The sequence below is a fragment of the Nerophis lumbriciformis genome, linkage group LG21 (genome assembly GCF_033978685.3).
Source record: "Nerophis lumbriciformis linkage group LG21, RoL_Nlum_v2.1, whole genome shotgun sequence".
NCBI classification, from domain to species: Eukaryota; Metazoa; Chordata; class Actinopteri; order Syngnathiformes; family Syngnathidae; genus Nerophis; species Nerophis lumbriciformis.
Window position 1 is genome coordinate 30,588,232 of NC_084568.2, and position 27,448 is coordinate 30,615,679.

Sequence of the window (27,448 nt, forward strand, 5' to 3'; positions counted from 1 at the left end):
CGAGGCATGATGTCTCCAAGGTACGGAAAACAGTCGAAAAAACGGAAAATAACAGAGCTGATTTGACTCGGTGTTTGTAATGTGTTTGAGAAAATGGCGGATTGCTTCCCGATGTGACGTCACGTTGTGACGTCATCGCTCCGAGAGCGAATAATAGAAAGGCGTTTAATTCGCCAAAATTCACCCATTTAGAGTTCGAAAATCGGTTAAAAAAATATATGGTCTTTTTTTCTGCAACATCAAGGTATATATTGACGCTTACATAGGTCTGGTGATAATGTTCCCCTTTAATAAAGTCAAATACAAATAAGGCAACAAGAGAAGTATCCAACGCTTCTGTTTTGTAAAGTAAATCTGTACAGCAGATATAGATAATCCACATCAGGCCCCCATTAAACTTTTCAATCTGGCCCGCCAGACATTCCCAAGTAATTTTTTTAGACCTATAAGATCGATACTGTAGCTGCCATTATGATGTGCAGTGATGTTTTCAAATTACCGTAAGTTTTGAACTATACAAAGTATTTCAAGGGTTGGAATCTGCGCTTTTGCATGATATCCTAGTTACTATGGTTATCTAATTAGTAACTATGGTAATCTAAATCACAGAAGCTCAGACGAGGCACCAAGCAGTGCGGGTGGGGAGCGTTTCCACAGAGTGTTTCCAGACCGGACAGCCTGAAATGCGGGTGTCAGGGACAGACGCGGAAGGAGATTTTTACAACAAAGTTCTAAAGCTTAGTGATATATCAGATTGTAGGTGGGGTTTTTTTACCCTCCGTGTTAATATTTTGCTGTGTTTGTTGTGTTTTGCTTGATTGTAAATTATGTCGATCGAGAGAGGATGTGACGTTCATATGTTGTCAATATTCAGTGTTTTATCGTTCGTAGTTAAAGGGGAACATTATCACCAGACCTATGTAAGCGTCAATATATACCTTGATGTTGCAGAAAAAAGACCATATATTTTTTTAACCGATTTCCGAACTCTAAATGGGTGAATTTTGGCGAATTAAACGCCTTTCTCGTATTCGCTCTCGGGAAGCAATCCGCCATTTTCTCAAACACCGAGTCAAATCAGCTCTGTTATTTTCCGTTTTTTCGACTGTTTTCCGTACCTTGGAGACATCATGCATCGTCGGTGTGTTGTCGGAGGGTGTAACAACACGAACAGGGACGGATTCAAGTTGCACCAGTGGCCCAAAGATGCGAAAGTGGCAAGAAATTGGACGTTTGTTCCGCACACTTTACCGATGAAAGCTATGCTACGACAGAGATGGCAAGAATGTGTGGATATCCTGCGACACTCAAAGCAGATGCATTTCCAACGATAAAGTCAAAGAAATCTGCCGCCAGACCCCCATTGACTCTGCCGGAGTGTGTGAGCAATTCAGGGACAAAGGACCTCGGTAGCACGGCAAGCAATGGCGGCAGTTTGTTCCCGCAGACGAGCGAGCTAAACCCCCTGGATGTCTTGGCTCACACCGTCCCTTATGCCACCGAAGATGATCAAGAGAAGAATATCGACCCTAGCTTCCCTGGCATGCTGACATGAGGGTATGTCTACAGAATATATTAATTGATGAAAATTGGGCTGTCTGCACTCTCAAAGTGCATGTTGTTGCCAAATGTATTTCATATGCTGTAAACCTAGTTCATAGTTGTTAGTTTCCTTTAATGCCAAACAAACACATACCAATCGTTGGTTAGAAGGCGATCGCCGAATTCGTCCTCGCTTTCTCCCGTCGTGTCGTTTTCGTCGGTTTCGCTTGCATACGGTTCAAACGGATATGGCTCAATAGCTTCAGTTTCTTCTTCAATTTCGTTTTCGCTACCTGCCTCCACACTACAACCATCCGTTTCAATACATGCGTAATCTGTTGAATCGCTTAAACCGCTGAAATCCGAGTCTTAATCCGAGCTAATGTCGCTATAGCTCGCTGTTCTATGCGCCATGTTTGTTTGTGTTGGCATCACTACGTGACGTCACAGGAAAATGGACGCTGGATTTTAACGATGGTTAAAATCAGGCACTTTGAAGCTTTTTTTAGGGATATTGCGTGATGGGTAAAATTTTGAAAAAAACTTCGAAAAATAAAATAAGCCACTGGGAACTGATTTTTAATGGTTTTAACCCTTCTGAAATTGTGATAATGTTCCCCTTTAATATTGTAAATCCCACATTCTTTATTTTCATGTACATTCTCGGTAAAAAAATTAAAAATTCCATTCCGTTTTTTTAAGGCGGTCTATCATAACGTTTTTAGCATTCAGTCAGACATTATTGTGAGGTTTTGTATTAGTGTTCCTAAAAATAGATATACCGACCCCACAGACACATTTGTTTCTCAAAATAATTGCCCAGGCCTGATCTACATCAACAATATGACTTGTCTGAGTGGTTGGACAAGAAAAAAAAAAAAAAATTTAAGTTTTTATGAAATCGATTAAGAATCGGGATTCATTCGGGGGGGAAAAAATTGACACTCCTGTAAATATTACATTTATTTATGGTGAGTGCTATTGACACAATAAAATGTGTTTTCAACAACAGTCGGTGACGTCATCGCTCATGTTCTCCCGGACGAGAGCGAGTCACCACGGCCACTCGCAACACCATTACAGGTGAACATTTTAAAAAGTAAGCTTGTTGAAGACATTAATATCTTGCTCATTTTGAAAAGCGGACCTTGTTTCTGTGTTGCGGGAGCTTTTAAACCGAAGGCATGACGTCGGACATCTGCGGGATGCAAGCTGAACTCTGGAACATAGTTGGCTTGTTACCTTGTTTGCAAGCTGACAAGTGTGAGACGAAGTTGTGTGGGGAAAAAAAAAGATTCAATGATCATTTTAGCTCACGTCCACGAGCTAAATTTTGTCTATATCAATTCAAGTACTTTTTTTTTTTTTTATCAGGAACTTCAGGTGTAAAGCAGCGACAAGTGTTAAGATAATCAATGACTAGTCGAATTTCAAGATAATTGTTAGTTGAAGCCCTAATATCAACATAATATTGAAACAAGTTCCGTCTTCCATTTCTGGGTGTTTAACATGTTCAGCCTCGCCCTCTGGTGATAATGGTACATTAGATACAAATAACTGTTGTTTATTTTCCGTAATGGAAGTGATTATTATTTGATTAAAGAATGTGCATGGAGACACAGAGCTAGCTGCTTGCCCATAGAGCAGATTAAAATAAATGATGTCAGCTAGAGGTGATCGGCGGTTAGGATCGGCGATAAAATGCTTTAACAGGGAAATCTCATACTTTTTCACGAAAACCAGCCAATACTGATCGGTGGCCGATCGATTGGCACATCTTCAGTCTTTATTGTTAAGTTGAATGTGTCTTGTCTTTTGTCGCGTCATACAAAGTGTTTGTACTGTAAGTATTGCACTTATTATACACGAGCCGTTTGATTGTAACGTGCATCTTTAGTTGCTGAGTTAGCCAGAAAAGCTCGGCAAGCTGGCAGTGGAAATGTTTCAGCCCATCAACATGCGGGCAAGGCAGGCAGGCGGGTCTTTGCACCAGCACCAGCATTTCCCTTATTTTGCCTTATTCTATGGAAAACATCCCTTATTTTTAAATGCAAATTTTCAGGTCTGCTTTCCAATACATACTTTTACGTTTTGTTTACCGGTACATATCAATATCAATCTAGTCCACTTGAACTGCGGGGGTTTTACGTTGTCATTCAAAAACACTCTGCGACTTCCTGTCGTTGTATTGCTATGCAATATGGACATAAATGTATATCACAATATAGGTAATGTTATATCCATATAAAGATATATTATACAAATATACACACACACACACACACACACACCGAAATAATGCCAATTTGGCTATTTTATCTTTTCTGTTTTTATTTTCAAAATAATACATCTATAAAAAGGACAAGACAATTAAAAAATGTATATTAGGGTCATGTCAACACATGAATTTAGAGGCATTATCTATCCTTTCTGTCTGCAAGACTGCTTGTCATGCCTTTGGACAACAACTCTGCCTGGCATTTGTTTTTCTTTTCATTACTTTGTGGTTTTGAAACAAAGTTAGTACTTTGTGTTTTTAAAGAGGACCAACGATGATTTTAATCTACATTTTAAATTACTTCCTTGTGGTCTCGATAATGTATATTGGATATACTTTGGTGTAAGTTTTGCTTCACGTTTAATTTTATAAACTGCTTTTTGAGTTTTTTGAGGCGTTCCCAGATTGCAAATGAAACCACACCCCACCCTCTCCTAAAGTATCATAAATTATCGTTTGAAAATTTACACTGATTAAATATATATCTTGAAGTTGTCACTGCTATTTTCTTTCCAGAAAAAATTAAATTAAATAGTAGAGATGTCCAATAATATCGGACTGCTGATATTATCGGCCGATAAATGCTTTAAATGTAATATCGGAAATTATCTGTATCGGTTTCAAAATTATCAGTATCGGTTTCAAAAAGTAAAATGTATTACTTTTTAAAACGCCGCCGTGTACACGGACATAGGGAGAAGTACAGAGCGCCAATAAACCTTAAAGGCACTGCCTTTGCGTGCTGGCCCAATCGCATAATATCTACGGCTTTTCACACACACAAGTGAATGCAAAGCATACTTGGTCAACAGCCATACAGGTCACACTGAGGGTGGCCGTGTAAACAACCTTAACACTGTTACAAATATGCGCCACACTGTGAACCCACACCAAACAAGAATGACAAACACATTTCGGGAGAACATCCACACCGTGACACAACATAAACAAAACAGAAGAAATACCCAGAACCCCTTGCAGCACTAACTCTTCCGGGACGCTACAATATACACCCCCGCTACCCCCTACAAAACCCACCCCCACCTCAACCCCGCCCCCCTCCCCCAACCCCGCCCATCTCAACCTCTTCATGCTCTCTCAGGGAGAGCATGTCCCAAATTCCAAGCTGCTGTTTTGAGGCATGTTAAAAAAAATAATGCACTTTGTGACTTCAATAATAAATATGGCAGTGCCATGTTGGCATTTTTTTCCATAACTTGAGTTGATTTATTTTGGAAAACCTTGTTACATTGTTTAATGCATCCAGCGGGGCATCACAACAAAATTAGGCATAATAATGTGTTAACTCCACGACTGTATATATCGGTATCGGTTGATATCGTAATCAGTAATTAAGAGTTGGACAATATCGGAATATCGGATATCGGCAAAAAAGCCATTATCGGACATCTCTATAAAATAATAATATGTAAAAATCGTACATTGTCAAAAATAACCCTTCTATAGATTCACTTGGTCACAACAATAGGCACACCTACCTGCACAGTCTACGATCGATTCAGAGTGCAAAAAAGAAGCTTTAAGCAGGATTTATGTCACGGAATATCACACGTCAACGTTATGCACATACCACAATTATATGAAAATAATATTTTACCTTTCACCTTTTATTTGTGTTTCCTCACAGGCTGAAGCAAAGGGGGAGGAGCTTGACTTAATGTCCAAATGAGTACGTCCACCTCGCAGTGACGTCACGACATAGCCAGACTGCAAAACCCTGCGAATAGGGGCATTCAAAACTTTGTGCAAGTGCACGCGATAATGTATGAACCTCATAATTTGACGCATTGGCGTTCTTTAACACAAGTAGTATAACAACATTTATAGGTCAGAAATACAAAATTCATCACAGGTTCATGCCGTATCTTCTAGTGATAGAAAAGATCAGACATTTTTGCATTGACTTGTTGGCGGTAGGGATGTAACGACATTATCTTCCAGCGGTCCTTGATTGCACCGTAAAAACACCTCTGTCTGAGAACACAGCTTGTAGGTTCAATGTGCACAATTGAATATCTTAGTTGCTCAGACAGTAATGTGTTTATATAAGTTTAGCTAGTGGTATGTCGTTTCTTAAAGGGGAAAGATGTTAATGTCTCTTGTTTTCATGTTAGTATTCAAGCTAGCGAGCTGGCCCAAGTCAGCCTGTGAGTTACCGTATTTTCCGCACCATAAGCCGCCCCGTGTTATAAGCCGCGCCTTCAATGAACGGCATATTTCAAAACTTTGTCCACCTATAAGCCGCCCCGTGTTATAAGCCGCATCTAACTGCGCTACAGGGAATGTCAAAAAAACAGTCAGATAGGTCAGTTAAACTTTAATAATATATTAAAAACCAGCGTTCTAACAACTCTGTTCACTCCCAAAATGTACGGTAATGTGCAAATGTGCAATCACAAACATAGTAAAATTCAAAATAGTGCAGAGCAATAGCAATAACTTAATGTTGCTCGAACGTTAATGTCACAACACACAAAATAAACATAACACTCACTTTCTGAAGTTATTCTTCATTCATAAATCCCTCGAATTCTTCTCCTACGGTGTCCGAATTAAAAAGTTGGGCGAATTACGGGATCCAAAATGGCCGGCTCCGTCTCGTCGAAGTCATCAGAGTCAGTGTCACTGTTGTTTTTCCAGCAGTTCCGTGAATCCTGCCTTCCGGAAAGCTCGGACCACAGTTGAGACCGAAATATCCGCCCAGGCATTTACGATCCACTGGCAGATGTTGGCGTATGTCGTCCGGCGCTGTCTCCCTGTCTTAGTGAATGTGTGTTCGCCTTCGGTCATCCATTGTTCCCACGCCGTTCGCAGTCATGCTTTAAATGCCTTGTTGACACCAATATCGAGCGGTTGGAGTTCTTTGGTTAATCCACCCGGAATGACGGCGAGTGTTGTATTTGTGTGCTTCACTTGTTTTTTGACACCATCTGTGATGTGGGCGCGCATGGAGTCGTATATCAACATGGACGGAGCTGCGTGAAAAAAGCCACCCGGCCTCTTCGCGTAAACTTCCCTTAACCACTCGCTCATCTTTTCTTCATCCATCCATCCCTTCGAGTTAGCTTTTATGATGACGCCGGCTGGAAAGTTCTCTTTTGGCAAGGTCTTCCTTTTGAATATCACCATGGGTGGAAGTTTCTGGCCATTAGCATGGCAAGCTAGAACCACAGTGTGTCGCTTAGTAGGAGCCATTTTGTGGTCTTTACAGATGTAAACACACAAAGGAAATGAAACGTAATACCCGCGCGCTTCTTCTTCTATGGGGGCGGGTGCTTACCTTGGCGGTTGCTTACCGTAGAAGAAAAAGCACTTCCTCTTCTACGGGGAAAAAAGATGGCGGCTGTTTACCGTAGTTGCGAGACCTAAACTTTATGAAAATGAATCTTAATATTAATCCATATATAAAGCGCACCGGGTTATAAGCCGCACTGTCAGCTTTTGAGTAAATTTGTGGTTTTTAGGTGCGGCTAATAGTGCGGAAAATACGGTAATCAAAAGGCAGTTATCAGTTACAGTTTTTCCCCCCGATAATTTCTGTTTAAAATGGTAACATGAACCGTGGGGAGTTTTACCGTGGTTATCATTATTACTGTTTATTGTTACATCCCTACTTAGCGACGGCATGTTTTGGAGATTACCTTTGTTGGGTTTATGTGACTTTATTTAATCGAAAACGAAGCCAAACGAAGGAGTTCCTCTTCCCTCTTTCGGGCACCAATTCCTCTTCAGGGTTTTGTTGGTTTTAAGGCTGAAACGACGCGTCGACTTAGTCGACGTCATCGATTACGTAAATATGTCGACGCCGTTTTTGTGCGTCGACGCATCGCATACCGTATTTCCTTGAATAGCCGCCGGGGCGCTAATTAATTAATTAATTTCTTCTCACTCCTGCGCTTACCAAAAGGCGTGGGGTGAATTTAGGCCTGCGCTTATAAATTTGAGTGATGTAAGGATACCATCATGAAAAGCACATTTAATAAAAAAAACCTTATTAAGGTCTTACCTTTACTTATGAGTCCATGCGCAGCTGCTTCTGATCAAAAGCATTGATAACTTGTTTATAGAAGTCTTCCTTATCTTTCTTCAGTTTTAAAAGTCTCTCTGTCTCGATGGAGCTATTCCTTTAAGTATTACCTCCTGCTTCCATTGAAAGTCCAGTTTAGAAAAGTGTTTTACTTTAGCTATGTAATCCTCCATGTTAAAAGTGCAAGCAAACGATCGCTGCTCACTCTTGTTGCTTGTTGTCTTCTTCTGCAGCACCGGTCTTCTGCAGTACCGGTAGTCGCAAGAAGGATCACTAGCGCCCTCTACCAGCAGGAGGCGGGAGTCATTTAATGACTCATATTTGACACACGCAGCTACGGTATATTAATAAAACATAGCTGCTTACTGTTCTTTTTAGCATATTCAATAGCTTGGACCTTAAATCCTACTGAATAGCTCTTAATCTTCTTCCCTTTATGCGATTTCAAATGATTGAAATCAGCCTCCTCCATTTTGAAAATGATGACAGGTGAAGTGTCACTCATGACGTGACGAGTTTGACCCGGCGGAAGTTCTAGACATATGCTAATTATTTTGCGAAACGAGTTTGACCCGGCGGAAGTTCTAGGCATATGCTAATTATTTTGCGAAACGAGTTTGACCCGGCGAAAATTCCAGACATGTGCTAATAAAATTAATATTTTGCGAAACGAGTTTGATCCGGCGTTAATCCTGAGCCAGCGGTAAGGCCAAGCATGCGCTAAACATTTTGCGAAACGAGTTTGACCCGGCAGTAATTCGAGGCATGCGAATACTATATACCCGGCGCCAATTCAAGGAAATACGCACTTTTTTGTATTGGATGTTTATCTTTATTTTTGCACATTTTAAAGCAAAATAAGCAATACTTTTACTTTTGAAATGCTTATACTATTGCAGAATATTAAGATTTGCACTGTATGTGTATTTTATATTTGCACATTAAAAAGCAAATATGCTACTTTTAATTTTGTTAAATGTTAAAAGTTTTAAATGTTTACATTGTTACAGAATATTTTGTCATGTTGTTGTCAATGTTGACTGAGTGGCCATACTTTTTTTTTGTAAATAAAAGCCATGCCTTTTGAAAAAACTGGCCTACATTTTTTTTTTCATCTTCATTTTAAATTAAAAAAAAAATCGGTAAAAGGAAAAATAATCTAAAGATTAATCGAAAAAATAATCTATAGATTAACCGATTAACCGAAAAAATAATCGATAGATTAATCGATAGAAAAATAATCGTTAGCTGCAGCCTTAGTTGGTTTAGCTTCTTGTGTGCTCTGTTTATGCTACTAGCAGATTGCTACATCTTTGACATCCATTCTTCACCGGCTCTCACTGCAAAGTTCTTTAATTTTTATATCGTATTACTATATACAGTGGTGGAATTAACATATTATTATGCCTAATTTTGTTGTGATGCCCCGCTGGATGCATTAAACAATGTAACAAGGTTTTCCAAAATAAATCAACTCAAGTTATGAAAAAAAAATGCCAACAAGGCACTGTCATATTTCTTATTAAAGTCTTAAAGTGCATTATTTTTTTTAACATGCCTCAAAACGGCAGCTTGGAATTTGGGACATGCTCTCCCTGAGAGAGCATGAGGAGGTTGAGGTGGGCGGGGTTGGGGGGTGGGCGGGTTTGAGTTGGGGGCGTAGGGGGTCGCGGGGGTGTATATTGTAGCGTCCCGGAAGAGTTAGTGCTGCAAGGGGTTCTGGGTATTTGTTCTGTTGTGTTTATGTTGGGTTACGGTGCGGATGTTCTCCCGAAATGTTTGTCATTCTTGTTTGGTGTGGGTTCACAATGTGGCGCATATTTGTAACAGTGTTAAAGTCGTTTATACGGCCACCCTCAGTGTGACCTGTATGGCTGTTGACCAAGTATGCATTGCATTCACTTGTGTGTGTGAAAAGCCGTAGATATTATGCGATTGGGCCGGCACGCAAAGGCAGTGCCTTTAAGGTTTATTGGCGCTCTGTATTTCTCCCTACGTCCGTGTACACAGCGGCGTTTTAAAAAGTCATCAATTTTACTTCTTGAAACCGATACCAATAATTTCCGATATTACATTTTAAAGCATTAATCGGCCGATAATATCGGCAGCCCGATATTATCGGACATCTCTAGTTCAAAGTGTACAAACCTTCACTAAAATATGGACTTTTGTCGAGGCTGGAACCCATTATTCATATTGGCATTGTTTTTAATGACGCAATTTGCTTCACTATACAAACTTTTCGAGTGACGAACCGTCTTTAAGAACCAATAAAGTGTGTAAATGGAGGTTCCACTGTTTATTGTTTTAGCGCACAGCACTGAGTGTCACCTGTATACTGTGCTAACATCTTCACTTCCTCTTAACCTTTCTCGGCAGGACTGACTGTGGCGGCGTGACCTTCAAAGGTCAGAGTATTGCTCTTGGATGCTCCGCCGTGGTCTCCACTACTGCATATTGCACCGAAAAAGAGGACTCCGACAAAGATGACATCAACATCGCCGGCTCACAGTGACAGCAGCGGCTCTTCTAAGCAGGATAGTAACCAGGTGTGGTGCTCGTAATCGCCATTCGCTCAGTCGCTGAGGCCAACGCTCACACTATTTGGCCTGGTCTCTCCACAGGACAGTTGGGAAATTGTGGAGGGGTTCAGAGGGGCGCCTGCCGTCATGCAGCAGCCCGAGCAACAGGAGGGTTTCCTGCTCAAGAGGCGCAAGTGGCCCATGAAAGGATGGCACAAAGTGAGCGCCACATTGCACCTCACTAAACATACACACGGACACAACACCATACTATATTATGGTGTTCTGCATAGTTCAGTAATACATTTCAAAGGCAAGGTTTATATATAGAGATGTCCGATAATATCGGACTGCCGATATTATCGGCCGAGAAATGCTTTAAAATGTAATATCGGAAATTATCGGTATCAAAAAGTAAAATGTATGACTTTTTAAAACGCCGCTGTATGGAGTGGTACACGGAGAAAGTACAGAGCAGTTACGTCTCCCAGTCATACTTGCCAACCCTCCCGATTTTCCCGGGAGACTCCCGAATTTCAGTGCCCCTCCCGAAAATCTCCCGGGGCAATCATTCTCCCAATTTCCACCCAGACAACAATATTGGGTGCGTGCCTTAAAGGCACTGCCTTTGCGTGCCGGCCCAGTCACATAATATCTACGGCTTTTCACACACACAAGTGAATGCAAGGCATACTTTGTCAACAGCCATACAGGTCAGATTTTTTTTTTTTTTTTTTTTTTTTTTTTTTATATAAATAAATACAATTATGTGTGCTTACGGACTGTATCCCTGCAGACTGTATTGATATACATTGATATATAGTGTATATATTCTGTTTTTATGTCGATTTAATAAAAAAATTAAAAACTTTTTTATTTAAATTATTATTATTATTATTTTATTTTTTTCTTGTGCGGCCCGGTACCAATCGGTCCACGGACCGGTGGTTGGGGACCACTGCAGTAGATGACAATAATCATTCACTGGTCAAACAATGCCATTTAAATCATCCATTTATAATTCTTGCAATTGTACAAAAACGCCAAACCATGACTTAAAAAAAAATACTAAAATCGAGATTATATTGTTGTAAAAAGTATCGGGATATAGTGACTAGGAAATTGAACCAATACTGTACCAACTCCCAGTACCTGGGAATCGATACTGGTACTCAACGGTAACAATTTTTGGGACTTGTGTGTGTATAATAACAAATCAACATAAGAAGAGAAATACAATCTCAGAAATAAACGCGACCTGGAGCAATTATATACGCGCACAACCTTAAAAGCATTTAGTGTATCAGTTTGTGGGATTAAACTATGGAATAGATTAAGTAAGAAACAATATGAGCCAGTTTAAGAAACCGTACAAGCAGATGTTTTTTTTACAAAGTATAAGTGTTGAAGCAAAGTGACTGATGTTACAAGCATGTACTCTTTGTGGAACTGGGCTAGAATATGAATGAGTTCCTCTTTACACTAATTTACTCCTTCTGAATTAGTGTCACTTCGTATCTCTCGCTACCATTTCTTTATTTTTATTTTTGCTGCTTACGGCACAGGGGTGGGACCAGACAAGCGCTGCGTCTTCTCAAACCTTTTGGACGGATGATCATTTGAGCAAAATGTGTGCTTGTGAATTTTTAACATGTTCCCAATAAATTGAATTGAATTGAATAAATAATTAGATATCTTTTTTAACGTAACATTTAAAACAAGATGATTATGATAACTGTGCTGTCAAGTTCAATCTCATTTTCTTATTTTAATTATTTTCTTATTCAATTTCTTATTTTCTTATTATTATTTAATTTCTTAGTCACATTTGCAAGTGTTATATAATAGATTTTGCGTGGAGTTGCAATTCCAAAATGTTACATGGCTGTAGTTTATAGGCTAAGAAGTAGCCTTTGCCATGAAGTTAAATATTCCAGTCTAGTTTTACTTATGCTGTAAGTATCGTACTTATTACACAACAGTTGTTTGATTGTAACGTCCATTTTAGTTTTCATTACCAAATTAGGAGGTGTTGACAGTGTGGCGGCGTTTAATTTACTTGGATCAATGGTCGAATTTGGAATCTTTGGGCACCTCACGATTTGAGTCAGTTCCGATTCTTGTGATGATTTGATTCAGAATCAATTCAACAATTGGTATATAAATTATCATTAAACCTTTTCAAAACATGTTACAGTTTTGGCTACTGGCGTTCGGCTTGTACACGCAGTGTAAACTTCTAAATTCCTTATAAAACACATATTTTTTTAAATATATTTTTAAATATATATTTACAAAAATCACAGAATGTTAACCAGTCTAATAAAAGGAAATAGAAGAACTCCAACACAATCCCAGCTTTACATTACTTTATTTTAATTCAATTTGATTTACAAGGCAATTGAGAAGACTTACAAATACAATACTTAAAAAAAGATAAAGGCAACAGTGTCAATAATAATAATATCAATAATTGTTGTTTGATGTTTTAAATCCAAAAATTTACTTTTAAAAAAAAATTGATTTCCAAAAAGTGAAGTGAATTACATTTATATAGCGCTTTTCTCTAGTGACTCCACGCGCTTTACATGGTGAAACCCAATATCTAAGTTACATTTAAACTAGAGATGTCCGATAATGGCCTTTTTGCCGATATCCGATATTCTGATATTGTCCAACTCTTAATTACTGATTCCGATATCAACCGATACCGTTATATACAGTCGTGGAATTAACACATTATGCCTAATTTTGTTGTGATGCCCCGCTGGATGCATTAAACAATGTAACAAGGTTTTCCAAAATAAATCAACTCAAGTTATGGAAAAAAGAATGCCAACATGGCACTGCCATATTTATTATTGAAGTCACAAAGTGCATTATTTTTTTTTAACATGCCTCAAAACAGCAGCTTGGAATTTGGGACATGCTCTCCCTGAGAGAGCATGAGGAGGTTGAGGTTGGGGGGGGGTTGAGGTGGCGGGGATATATTGTAGCATCCCGGAAGAGTTAGTGCTGCAAGGGGTTCTGGGTATTTGTTCTGTTGTGTTTATGTTGTGTTACGGAGCGGATGTTCTCCCGAAATGTGTTTGTCATTTTTGTTTGGTGTGGGTTCACAGTGTGGCGCATATTTGTAACAGTGTTAAAGTTGTTTATACGGCCACCCTCAGTGTGACCTGTATGGCTGTTGACCAAGTATGCTTTGCATTCACTTGTGTGTGTGAAAAGCCGTAGATATTACATGACTGGGCCGGCACGCAAAGGAAGTGCCTTTAAGGTTTATCGGCGCTCTGTACTTCTCCCTACATCCGTTTACACAGCGGCGTAAAGTCATAAATTTTACTTTTTGAAACCGATACCGATCATTTCCGATATTACATTTTAAAGCATTTATTGGCCGATAATATCGGCAGTCAGATATTATCGGACATCCCTAATTCAAACCAGTGTGTGTGGCACTGGGACCAGGTGGGTAAAGTGTCTTGCCCAAGGACACAACTGCAGTGACTAGGATGGGGAACCTGGAAGCCTTAAGTTGCTGGCACTGCCGCTCCCACAAGTATGAAGTGATTTAAAATCGGGATGAATAAAAAATAGCGGTTTGGGTGTGAATCGATTTTTTGAGTACTAAAACTTACTATAGTGCCTCGACTGGGATCAATTATTTTAAATTAGAAGGAGATGTGTGTAAGTTGTTTTTTTTTATTCACACAATGCATTTTTATTCACACAATGCATTTTTGTTAAAAAAAATATTGACATGACTGTTGTGTTTCACCGTTTTAGAGATATTTTGTGTTGGACAAAGGCGTTCTGAAGTATGCAAAACATGGCACAGATGTGAGTATCCCACCTCAGGAGTGTCATAAACCCGCTGTTGTTGCATGCTAACACCCGTGTTTGGCTGACAGATAAGGAAGGGAAAGCTGCACGGCTGCATCGACGTCGGCCTCTCTGTCATGGCAATCAAGAAGTCCACCATGTGCATTGACCTGGACGCAGAGGACAACATCTATCACCTGAAGGTAGCCAGAGGGGATCACATTGGTTGAGTGGGGCGCTCAAAATGCGTGTTTGATACAACCAGGTGAAGTCTCCCGAGCTGTTTGAGGAATGGGTGACCAAGCTGCGTAATCACCGCGTGTTTCGCCAGAACGAGATCTCCTCCTATCCCCAACAGCTACACCCACGCTACAGCCCCCACACCTTTTCCTCGCCCTCCCTCAGCGGCTCCTTGAGGAAAGTAAGTCATCTCAACGCTACTAAAGGCTGAAGTCGTTGTTTGACCAGGGTATCCGCGGGGTCTTAAAAAGTCTGAAATCAAACAATTTCAATGTAAGGCTTTAAAATGTCTAAAATTCTCCTAAAATATCATAAAAGGTCTTTAAATACGGTCTTGAAAAGTTTAAAAAAATCTCTTAACGTTACATTTATTTAAAAACATGCACAAAATTCAGTCATGCTTTTAAAAGCTTCTATTTTTGAGGACGTTGAATATTAGCAAAGAAGAGAAAACTAAATGAAAGCCCACAGCCAAGCTGTGATGAAAAAGTGCAAGTTCAACCATTTGTGGCTCCAGAACCATCAATTTCATGCATGCTTGAAGGCGGTGGATGGAAACGTGTCAAGTCTTTAGGACCCTGATGTGGAGCCATCGAGGAGGGAAGCGTTTGTAAACATGGCGGTGAAAGTGAATGCAATGATAATGTAAAAGTCAAAAATCTGGGATAATCCGTGTCAAAATCTGCTGAAACGCCACAAACACTTGCACAACTATACTAGGAGCAACTTATCCCCCCAAAGGAGTGCATTGTGGGTAAAGTGGCGCCAATTTCCAGGAGATCAATATGAGATGTTTACTAGTGAAATCATACGATTACATACAGTAAGCACACGCTAATTTCTCTGTGCTAGTAGTGTACTCGCAACTATAAAACACATAATTCTCTTATATTGTTTCTGCTATTTATTCCAATTATTTCAGGTCAGTTTCTCATGCCGAATCATTCCTCCATGTTTATACAGCAAGTGACATTAAAAGCTATAAAGGTTGTCTGTGTAGTATTTACACTCAAGCAAGAATGTCATCTTGTCATGCTCAAATCAAAACTAGTCCTTGTTTATTAGCAATATGTTTTCAAAAACAGTTCAAATGTATTCATACATAGCAGATACAAAATAATCTGAGCAAATGTGACTGTTATGCACATTATTCACGTTCAAATTGTGTTTGAGGCTTGCATGCCATGATGGCCTTCTTTCTTTTTAGACAGTCGCTCGTCTGCACTCTCTGGTTGTCACAACATTGTGCAGATGCAGTTGTCGCACTGTAGATGTTGTCATCTGTTTGCTACATTCTGACAGCGACAAAAGCACTGCAAAAGTGAAGCATTTACCGTATTTTTCGGAGTATAAGTCGCACCGGAGTATAAGTCGCACCGGCCGAAAATGCATAATAAAGAAGGAAAAAAACATATAAGTCGCATTTTTTGGGGAAATGTATTTCATAAAAGCCAACACCAAGAATAGACATTTGAAAGGCAATTTAAAATAAATAAAGAATAGTGAATAAATAAGGCTGAATAAATGTACGTTATATGAGGCATAAATAACCAACTGAGAACGTGCCTGGTATGTTAACATAACATATTATGGTAAGAGTCATTCAAATAACTATAACATATAGAACATGCTATACGTTTACCAAACAATCTGTCACTCCTAATCGCTAAATCCCATGAAATCTTATACGTCTAGTCTCTTACGTGAATGAGATAAATAATATTATTTGATATTTTACACTAATGTGTTAATAATTTCACACATAAGTCGCTCCTGAGTATAAGTCGCACCCCCGGCCAAACTATGAAAAAAACTGCGACTTATAGTCCGAAAAATATGGTAGCTTTAGCAGAGATGCTAACAGTCTCTTTCAATGTATTGTTGTGTTGACGTTGGGCTTGTTGTTACATGAAAAGACTTGATATGAAGCACACTGCACTTTTTGCAAGAAAACACTTCTATGGCAAATCTGAAAAATGGCTTTTATGATGTTTGCTAATATTTTTTGAAGTAGTTTACAATGGTCTTCTGGTGTATTTAGTTAGGTTGACCATTATGTTTTCCAATGTGAAAGAGCAGTAAATAAATTCACATACTATTAATTCTGGGCCTCTGACTTACCTTTGTACGTTTTAGTCCGTACAAATGTGAAATGGTGTTAAATCATATTCAATCAAAAAGTCTAACATTTGACTTGTCGAAGCTTGCAGAGTTCCCGGTTTGACGTTGTTTCTTCCATCTCTCCCGCTCAAACAGAGGGCTACTCTGCCCAAGCAGGCGTCGATAAACCAGGCAAAGGTTAGCTCTTGGCTCCACTCCTCGGAGGACATGAACAAGTGTGGCAAAGGTTTGTTTTTTCCCAACTCAGGTTTATCAAGTTTAGCGCGAGTCAAGACTCTATTAAAAAGGAGTGACCTAACCTTCCTATTGTCATAACATAATAGGAAATTATGTCAACTTAATGCTTTGAACTTAGACTTGGAGGAGTGTGAATCGTACCTACTGGAACTCAACCTGCTTCTGAGTAGTATGGAGGCCATGCACCGCACCTACTCTGCCCCAGCCATCAGTGCGCTACAAGTAAGATGCTCTTCATTATTTCTCTTCTTTCTTCCTTCACAAATATGGGTTTTATGGTGCTGCCACAGGCGTCCACATCTGATATCCCAAAGAAAGAGAAGAGGTCAAGGAAATGGCGATCCAAGAACAATGGAAGAAAAGATTCCAAAGCAGCGACCCAGGTAAGGTAAAACATGTTTTACTTCACAATGACATGCATTGTTTCATCTGTATCTTCTATTTTCCCAAACCTCTAAGACCATTAATGCCTCCAATCCCAATCTCCCGTTCATGGAGGCCAACAGCCACGAGGTTTTTCCGGAATCTCCAGACTCACCTACTGATGTTTCTCGTATGCAAGAGAACTTCTGCAGGCTAGCCAACAACAGTGAGTCTGCCTATGTGAGATCTTTACTGTGGTACCTTGGCTTACAAGCATGACCAAGCTCGTAACTCATTCATTCATTTCAGTTTGCTTTAACCATTGAGATTAAAATCTCTTTTACAAGACCGACCGGCCAAGAGGGCAACAAAAACAGGTTTCAACAAAAAACAGTAGCAGTCACACACTATAGTTAAAAGCACAAATTACTTACAACATAAACATAAAAACACACATAGGTAAAAAAATAAATGTTTCAATAAAAACAGTTTTAAAAACAAGTACAGCGCCCAATAGAAACAGCTTCTCCACCTTTTAAAATGACCTGAAATTCCCCCAAAGTGATGAGTTCAGGTAGCCTCAGATCCTTTTGTAGTTTATTCCATGACCATGGAGCAGCAAATCTGAAAGCTTTTTACAGAGACTTGTGTTGGCTCTAGGAACCAACTTGCCAAGGATGTCCTGTGACCTTAAAGGCCTACTGAAATGCGATTTTCTTATTTAAACAGGGATAGCAGGGCCATTCTATGTGTCATACTTGATCATTTCGCGATATTGCCATATTTTTGCTGAAAGGATTTAGTAGAGAACATCGACGATAAAGTTCGCAACTTTTGGTCGCTGATAAAAAAGCCTTGCCTGTACCGGAAGTAGCAGACGATATGCGCGTGACATCACAGGTTGTGGAGCTCCTCACATCCGCACATTGTTTACAATCATGGCCACCAGCAGCGAGAGCGATTCGGACCGAGAAAGTGACGATTTCCCCATTAATTTGAGCGAAGATGAAAGATTCGTGGATGAGGAAAGTGAGAGTGAAGGACTAGAGGGCAGTGGGAGCGATTCAGATAGGGAAGATGCTGTGAGAGGCGGGTGGGACCTGATATTCAGCTGGGAATGACTAAAACAGTAAATAAACACAAGACATATATATACTCTATTAGCCACAACACGACCAGGCTTATATTTAATATGCCACAAATTAATCCCGCATAACAAACACCTCCCTCCTCCCGTCCATATAACCCGCCAATACAACTCAAACACCTGCACAACACACTCAATCCCACAGCCCAAAGTACCGTTCACCTCCCCAAAGTTCATACAGCACATATATTTCTCCAAAGTCCCCAAAGTTACGTACGTGACATGCACATAGCGGCACGCACGTACGGGCAAGCGATCAAATGTTTGGAAGCCGCAGCTGCATGCGTACTCACGGTACCGGGTCAGCGTATCCAACTCAAAGTCCTCCTGGTAAGAGTCTCTGTTGTCCCAGTTCTCCACAGGCCAATGGTAAAGCTTGACTGTCATCTTTCGGGAATGTAAACAATGAAACACCGGCCTTGTTTGTGTTGCTGAAGTCGCCCGCAATACACCGCTTCCCTCCTACAGCTTTTTTCTTTGCTGTCTCCATTGTTCATTGAACAAACTGCAAAAGATTCACCAACACAGATGTCCAGAATACTGTGGAATTTTTCGATGAAAACAGACGACTTAATAGCTGGCCACTATGCTGTCCCAAAATGTCCTCTACAATCCGAGACGTCACGCGCTGACGTCATCATACCGAGACGTTTTCAGCAGGATATTTCGCACGAAATTTAAAATTGCACTTTAGTAAGCTAACCCGGCCGTATTGGCATGTGTTGCAATGTTAAGATTTCATCATTGATGTATAAACTATCAGACAGCGTGGTCGGTAGTAGTGGGTTTCAGTAGGCCTTTAAACTGTAGCGACTGGAGTCTCTACACATAAAAGAACATAAATAAGAGGGAACCAGACCACGAAGGGATTTATAAATAAAAAACATCCATCAAGAAAATCTTCAAACTGACATAGATGGACAGTTTGCTGTTGCATACAAAGTGCAATGGTGGACAAGGTTGCCACGACCAGTAATAAACCGTAAGGCACAGTGATATACAGTATCCAGTTTTTTCAAAGTGTCAGGTGCATTCATAAAAAGCAAGTCTCTATGATCTAAGAACAACAACAACAAAAATACTCGTATCTCAAAGCAGCCCCGCCCATTGAAATGAATTGAAATTAATTTAATTCCTGCTCTGCCCTCTCATAACACCCCAATTTTAACATGTAACATGCCTTTTAAATAGAAAAATAAACTTTTAGTCAATAGTGTTTAAAAAACATAACACTTGCATCTAGTACAAACAACTGCAGTTGTTTTATGACCTATTGTTATAGTATTGTACAGCATTTACCTTGAGGACCGGACTAATGCGGTGTCTCCTTCGGCAGCTTTTTTAACCGGTGTTGCCATGTCCGCTTTTCATCCACTTTTTATAAGCAACTCTCGTTAAGTTTCTCTCGTGACATCTGGCAACACTGTCTCCGTGGTGTAACAGAAGGCAGTGGGAATTCGATGTTCATGTTCCACATAGACATATTTGAGTGACGCACCGTCGAAGTCTACGTACCAAAAGCAATGCTCGACCGTCCGGTTTGTTGAGTCAGGACGAGACTGAGCAAATTGAAATACGGCAAACACAGCTTCTGCGACTTCTCAATATTCTTATGGATAAATGTTTGGCGGTGTGTGGCTTTCCCTGGATACTGGTTACAGCCTGGGTGATGCTACGTCTGGGCTTGACTCGCCGGGTAGGACATATTTTGATGGTTTGTTTCTCTGATTTGATCGTCTGCTTCTTCTATTTCGCACAAACATTCTTAGTTCCAATGGTTGGAGGGAAGGATCGTGGCAATCTCTGAGCGGCGCTCAAATACGCACGTCAACTGTCCGGTCAAAAGGTTTTTTGTTTTTTTTGGTATAAACAAAGTATAACAATATATTACTCTACTGCTCAAAAAAACCTTGTTACTAATAGTACATCTACCGACGGTAAAATTACTCAGAACTCAAGGTTGCCTTACATTTTAAAGCACAACAACAAGCTGAGAAACTATATCTCAAATTACTCGTCAGTGAATGTACTCTTAAGTAGTGATGGGTACCGAAAAGGGCACTTTGTAGTCACCGACCAAATATCGCCGCACCAATTCGTGCAAAATCCAACGGTGCCATGTTTCCGTACCTGGGTTGCGCGTGACATCACGCCCGGTTTCCTCTTTGCACTTTGGCACTTGGCGATCACTCCAGCAGCACTGAGAGTGGACTCAGCCAAACTACCTCTAGGTAATGTTGCAATTTTAGATGCCAACAAAGCAATTAACTCAAAAAACGCTCCAACGCAAAAATGCACGAGCTTGATGCTAATATACATACGCTTTGCTATTGACATGCTTCTAATTAGCAGTAGCGATTTTGCATGGCAATTTTTGACACCTCCAAATGTGTTAATGAAAACTACAACATAGATGCACATAGATGCTGTCAAGGCAGAAAGTAAATGAAATATCAATATAAGCATGGAAAACACTCAACGTAAAGAAGTAAGGAATAAATGCCTAATTCAGTGTAACAAAATAGTGTGAAAATGTAAACCTGAGCAGAACAATTATTTGCAGTTTTATGCCGTAATTAGTTAAAGGGGAACATTATCACCAGACCTACGTAAGCATCAATATATACATTGATGTTGCAGAAAAAAGACCATATATTTTTTTAACCGATTTCCGAACTCTAAATGGGTGAATTTTGGCGAATTAAACGCCTTTCTATTATTCGCTCTCGGAGCGATGACGTCACAACGTGACGTCACATCGATAAGCAATCCGCCATTTTCTCAAACACATTACAAACACCGAGTCAAATCAGCTCTGTTACTTTCAGTTTTTTCGACTGTTTTCCGTACCTTGGAGACATCATGCCTCGTCGGTGTGTTGTCGGAGGCTGTAACAACACGAACAGGGACGGATTCAAGTTGCACCAGTGGCCCAAAGATGCGAAAGTAGCAAGAAATTGGACGTTTGTTCCGCACACTTTACCGACGAAAGCTATGCTACGACAGAGATGGCAAGAATGTGTGGATATCCTGCGACACTCAAAGCAGATGCATTTCCAACTGGACTGGACAGATCAGCTTTCAGGAAAAGAGAGCGGATGAGTGTATGTCTACAGAATATATTAATTGATGAAAACTGGGATGTCTGCACTCTCAAAGTGCATGTTGTTGCCAAATGTATTTCATATGCTGTAAACCTAGTTCATAGTTGTTAGTTTCTTTTAATGCCAAACAAACACATACCAATCGTTGGTTAGAAGGCGCTCGCCGAATTCGTCCTCGCTTTCTCCCGTGTCGCTGGCTGTCGTGTCGTTTTCGTCGGTTTCGCTTGCATACGGTTCAAACCGATATGGCTCAATAGCTTCAGTTTCTTCTTCAATTTTGTTTTCGCTACCTGCCTCCACACTACAACCATCCGTTTCAATACATGCGTAATCTGTTGAATCGCTTAAGCCGCTGAAATCCGAGTCTGAATCCGAGCTAATGTCGCTATATCTTGCTGTTCTAACCGCCATGTTTGTTTGTATTGGCATCACTGTGTGACGTCACAGGAAAATGGACGGGTGTATATAACGATGGTTAAAATCAGGCACTTTGAAGCTTTTTTTAGGGATATTGCGTGATGGGTAAAATTTTGAAAAAAACTTTGAAAAATAAAATAAGCCACTGGGAACTGAATTTTAATGGTTTTAACCCTTCTGAAATTGTGATAATGTTCCCCTTTAAATATTATTGGACCAACTTATTACTTTAATATTAGCACATTTGTTATGTTTTATTATTTATTTTAGTTATACAGTCCTGCACTTTACTTCCTACCTGTTTCCGTACATCTGTATAGGGAACGAACGTGGGATGATAAGAAAAAATGAGGGCGGCAAAGAACTACGGTCCGTTCCATAAATTCCATAAAACTCCCACACTGTGGAGGTGACTTTTTGTGTTTTATACACTATTTATTTGCTCTCTGCCGCACTCGTTTTTTATTTATTTCGCTCCGTACAGGGAATTAACAGCAAGATGATGCAAGGAAAAGTGTTGGTCGACACTGTTACGCGATTGGCTGTTTAGCGTGTCCCTCTCGTTTCACGACCACTTCTTGTTTGGCGAGCTTACCAGACCACAAGTGCCTTTGTTCATGCAACCAACCAAGCTTTGTTCTGTCCATTTATTTCCCCAACCAAAAAATATATATTTATCAAATGTTGCATTTTATATTTATATGATTACATGTCCCTCACGATATACAGTACAGGCCAAAAGTTTGGACACACCTTCTCATTCAATGCGTTTTCTTCAATTTCTTGACTATTGACATTGTAGATTGTCACTGAAGGCATCGAAACTATGAATGAACACATGTGGAGTTATGTACTTAACAAAAAAGGTGAAATAACTGAAAACATGTTTTATATTCTAGTTTCTTCAAAATAGCCACCCTTCGCTCTGATTACTGCTTTGCACACTCTTGGCATTCTCTCGATGAGCTTCAAGAGGTAGTCACCTGAAATGGTTTTCACTTCACAGATGTGTGCCTTATCAGGGTTGATTAGTGGAATTTGTTCCTTTATCAGTGGGGTTGGGACCATCAGTTGTGTTGTGAATGAGAAGGTGTCCAAACTTTTGGCCTGTACTGTACAGTATATTGATATTGTCTTTTATGCCCAGCTCTAGATGCACGTTACAATCAAACAGTAATAAGTACAATACTTAACAGTATCAACACTTTTTAGGGCGCAACAAAAACCACACTACTCCCATCTAATGTCTTGGACTTTCAACTGTAATTGTAACTTATTGTCATGCTTGCAAAGGAAACACAGAAGTGTTATAATAAAACAAGATACAACTGTATAGCCGTTTTCATAATCACCTCATTTTTAAATGTTCCAGTTAATCAATATATTTTCTTATCAAAACAATTCATACTTACAGGGGACGGTGTGTCGTGGTTGGGAGAGTGACTGTGCCAGCAACCTGAGGGTTCCTGGTTCAATCCCCAGCTTCTACCAACCTAGTCACGTCCGTTGTGTCCTTGAGCAAGACACTTCACCCACAAAGTCTCCAAGGCAGACGTGTATTACAGCATATCTAGTAACAAACGTGTCCGTATCCTTCAATGAGCTCAAGTTAGTAAATTATTATGACCACTCCACTTCAAAAGCATAAATCTGTCCTAAGGTCAGTGTTTTTTTACAGTTTGTTTCATACCTCTCATTGTTCTGTGTAATTTCAGTGGATCAAGCCTTTTCTAACATTGCACATTACAAAATAAAAGTATGTACTATGTTTTGTGCTGATATTGTATCGGATTAACATCGGTATCGTCCAATACTCAAGGCTGCAATATCAGTATAGTATCGTAACTGAAAAAGTCAAAACTGTATACATTGTGTCCACTTCCACGCACTGTCAAGCAAGAACACTATGACTTTTGATTGACACATGATACAAAAAGCTTGCAATAAAAGAAGCCATAGCTGCACGGTTTTGTTTTTTTTGCATATCCTCTGAAGCAGGGGTGGGCAATTAATTTTTACCGGGGGCCGCATGAGCAACCCGAGCACTGCTGGAGGGCCACATCGACAATATTTCCATTAAATTTTGCTCAAATTATTTTTGATATACCGTAAGATAAATAATAATAATAATATTTTCATTTAACCTAACTTATCTTTATACAAAAGCAGATGGCTTTTGATGGTTTTATTTTTAACACTTTCTTACACAACACTTCCTGATGTATAATACAATGCAAAAATTTCAATTTCTATCACTTTATCCTGCATCCTCTTTTGTTGTGAACGTATCACGCCTGTAAGGTGATTGGCGAAGAAGGAGGAGGCGTTGCTGTTGCGGAAATGAGGAGTGAGGATAGACGTGCGTGTGGAAAGAACGAGATAAGTTGAGCTGTGTTAGTATAGGTTGCTCAATAAAAGTTTAAAAAGAGCGTGAGACTTGGTGTGCACTTCTTCTGGACGCTACAATTGGTGTCAGAAGTGGGATGAAATGCCTCCCAGTTCGCCTTGCCATCAAACCTGGGAGTCTTCATTGTGGGCGGAATTCCCCCATGCCAAGCAACGCGTGCTGCACCTGTCGACGCTGCCTCTCTCCTTCCTCCCTCTCTCTCTTTGCGACGAGCTCACGTCCGGGATTCACACAGACGACTGCAGTCGCTGCCGGCACCTTTCAATCTTGACAAAGTCGCCAGGAAACATCGTGGCACGTACCCCCGATGACGTAGCAGGCTGAGCACACAAGCAGCGCAGTATGCTCACACAAGCAGCGGCAGTATGCGCAAAGTTTTACTTCTGCCACCAATTGTAGCGTCCAGAAGAAGTGCACACCAAGTCTGACGCTCTTTTTAAACTTTTATTTGGCAACCTATACTAACACAGCTCAACTTATCTCGTTCCTTCCACACGCACGTCTATCCTCACTCCTCATTTCCGCAACTCAAGAACACAACATCAACTTCAGCAGGTCGTTACACTAAATTCTTTAAACACAACAACCTGTGTACCACAAATTAAGCATCAGTTGGGGACGTCTCTGCACTGCTGACCTGTCTCCACTTAAGATGATCTCCTGCTGACCCCACTATGGACTGGACTTTCACTATTATGTTAGATCCACTATGGACTGGACTTTCACTATTATGTTAGATCCACTATGGACTGGACTCTCACACTATTATGTTAGATCCGCTATGGACTGGACTCTCACTATTATGCTAGATCCACTATGGACTGAACTTTCACTATTATGTTAGATCCACTATGGACTGGACTTTCACTATTATGTTAGATCCACTATGGACTGGACTCTCACACTATTATGTTAGATCCACTATGGACTGGACTCTCACACTATTATGTTAGATCCACTATGGACTGGACTCTCACACTATTATGTTAGATCCACTGTGGACTGGACTCTTACAATATTATGTTCGATCCACTATGGACTGGACTCTCACTATTATGTTCGATCCACTATGGACTGGACTCTCACACTATTATGTTAGATCCACTATGGACTGGACTTTCACTATTATGTTAGATCCACTATGGACTGGACTTTCACTATTATGTTAGATCCACTATGGACTGGATTCTCACACTATTATGTTAGATCCACTATGGACTGGACTCTCACACTATTATGTTAGATCCACTATGGACTGGACTCTGACACTATTATGTTAGATCCACTATGGACTGGACTCTCACACTATTATGTTCGATCCACTATGGACTGGACTCTCACTATTATGTTCGATCCACTATGGACTGGACTCTCACTATTATGTTAGATCCACTATGGACTGGACTCTCACACTATTATGTTAGATCCACTATGGACTGAACTCTCACACTATTATGTTAGATCCACTATGGACTGGACTCTCACACTATTATGTTAGATCCACTATGGACTGGACTCTCACACTATTATGTTAGATCCACTATGGACTGGACTCTCACACTATTATGTTAGATCCACTATGGACTGGACTCTCACACTATTATGTTAGATCCACTTTGGACTGGACTCTCACTATTATGTTCGATCCACTATGGACTGGACTCTTACAATATTATGCTCTCACATCTACAGCTTTACCTTTAATTTCTGTAAAGAAATACTTGGCAGTCTATGTCTTGTTGAAAACACGCCATTCGTCATCAACTTTTCTTGTTTTAGCGTCTCAGGAATAACCGGGCATCACATGTCGCTGTGCACCTTCACTCACAGGTTACACACGGACATACGCCCATAAATAACACTTTTCAAAATAAAAGCAGCACAATTGTATCGCACGCACGACATAGATGTTTTTTTTAATTTATTTTGTAATTTGTGATTGCAGCTGTTCACAGTCACTCACAATCACGCACAAGCATACGTCCACACGGAAATAATAAAAATAACGCTTTTCAAAACAAAAGTAGCACCGTTGTATTGCACACTCGAGGTAGATACTTTTTTAAATGTATTTTGTAATTTATGATTGGCCTCACGCGGGCCGGACAGGGACGTACAAAGGGCCGGATGTGGCCCGCGGGCCGCAGAATGCCCAGGTCTGCTCTGAAGGGACGGTGTGGTGCAGTTGGGAGAGTGACCGTGCCAGCAACCTGAGGGTTCCTGGTTCAATCCCCACCTTCTACCAACTTCGTCACGTCCGTTGTGTCCTTGAGCAAGACACTTCACCCTTGCTCCTGATGGGTCGTGGTTAGGGCCTTGCATGGCAGCTCCTGCCATCAGTGTGTGAATGTGGAAATAGTGTCAAAGCGCGTTGAGTACCTTGAAGGTAGAAAAGCTTCATACAAGTATAACCCATTTACCATTTACTTTTTAACACACACAAAAGTACCTTTGAGTAGGGATGTCCCGATCCAGGTTTTTGCACTTCCGATCCGATACCGATATTGTTTTTGCATTTCCGATCCGATACCGATACTGACCGATACTAATACTGACCGATACTGGCCTATCCGAGCATGTATTAAAGTCTAAAGTTATTTAGCCTACTTAGTTGTCAGAATCATGTTGAAAAGGGTTTTAGTACTCTTGATAACAACTAGCCAGCTGAATTAGGGGAGTTTGAATAATACACAATGGTTGGTAACAAGAAACTGACCTGTTTATTCAAGGATAAACACAAAATAGACAAAATTATACATGACAAACAGAAATGGCATCATTGAACTAGGGCTGGGCAATATGGCCTTTTTTTAATATTGCGATATTTTAAGGCCATATTGCGATACACAATATATATGTGGATATTTTGCCTTAGCCTTCAATGAACACTTGATGCATATAATCACAGCAGTATGATGATTCTATGTGTTTTGATTGATTGATTGAGATTTTTATTAGTAGGTTGCACAGTGAAGTACATATTCCGTACAATTGACCACTAAATGGTAACACCCAAATAAGTTTTTCAACTTGTTTAAGTCGGGGTCCTCTTAAATTGATTCATAATACAGATATATACTATCAGATATATACTATCATCATAATACAGTCATCACACAAGATAATCACATTGAATTATTTACATTATTTATAATCCAGGGTGTGGAAGGGGGGGCGCCGGATGTAAGTGTCAAAAAGAC

At 40.1% G+C, this 27,448-nt stretch overlaps 1 protein-coding gene across 1 annotated transcript in view; it reads left to right on the forward strand.

The window, feature by feature from the left end:
* Positions 1–27,448, forward strand: part of LOC133620853 (oxysterol-binding protein-related protein 3-like) — a 78,900-nt gene that overhangs the window by 9,160 nt on the left and 42,292 nt on the right. The window contains exons 2-10 of the mRNA XM_061982461.1: positions 10,248–10,417; positions 10,493–10,609; positions 14,177–14,230; positions 14,302–14,415; positions 14,478–14,633; positions 16,709–16,799; positions 16,929–17,032; positions 17,101–17,193; positions 17,270–17,399. Coding sequence (XP_061838445.1) covers positions 10,355–10,417; positions 10,493–10,609; positions 14,177–14,230; positions 14,302–14,415; positions 14,478–14,633; positions 16,709–16,799; positions 16,929–17,032; positions 17,101–17,193; positions 17,270–17,399 — 922 coding nt within the window. The 5' untranslated portion in view covers positions 10,248–10,354. The remainder of the gene's footprint in view (positions 1–10,247; positions 10,418–10,492; positions 10,610–14,176; positions 14,231–14,301; positions 14,416–14,477; positions 14,634–16,708; positions 16,800–16,928; positions 17,033–17,100; positions 17,194–17,269; positions 17,400–27,448) is intronic.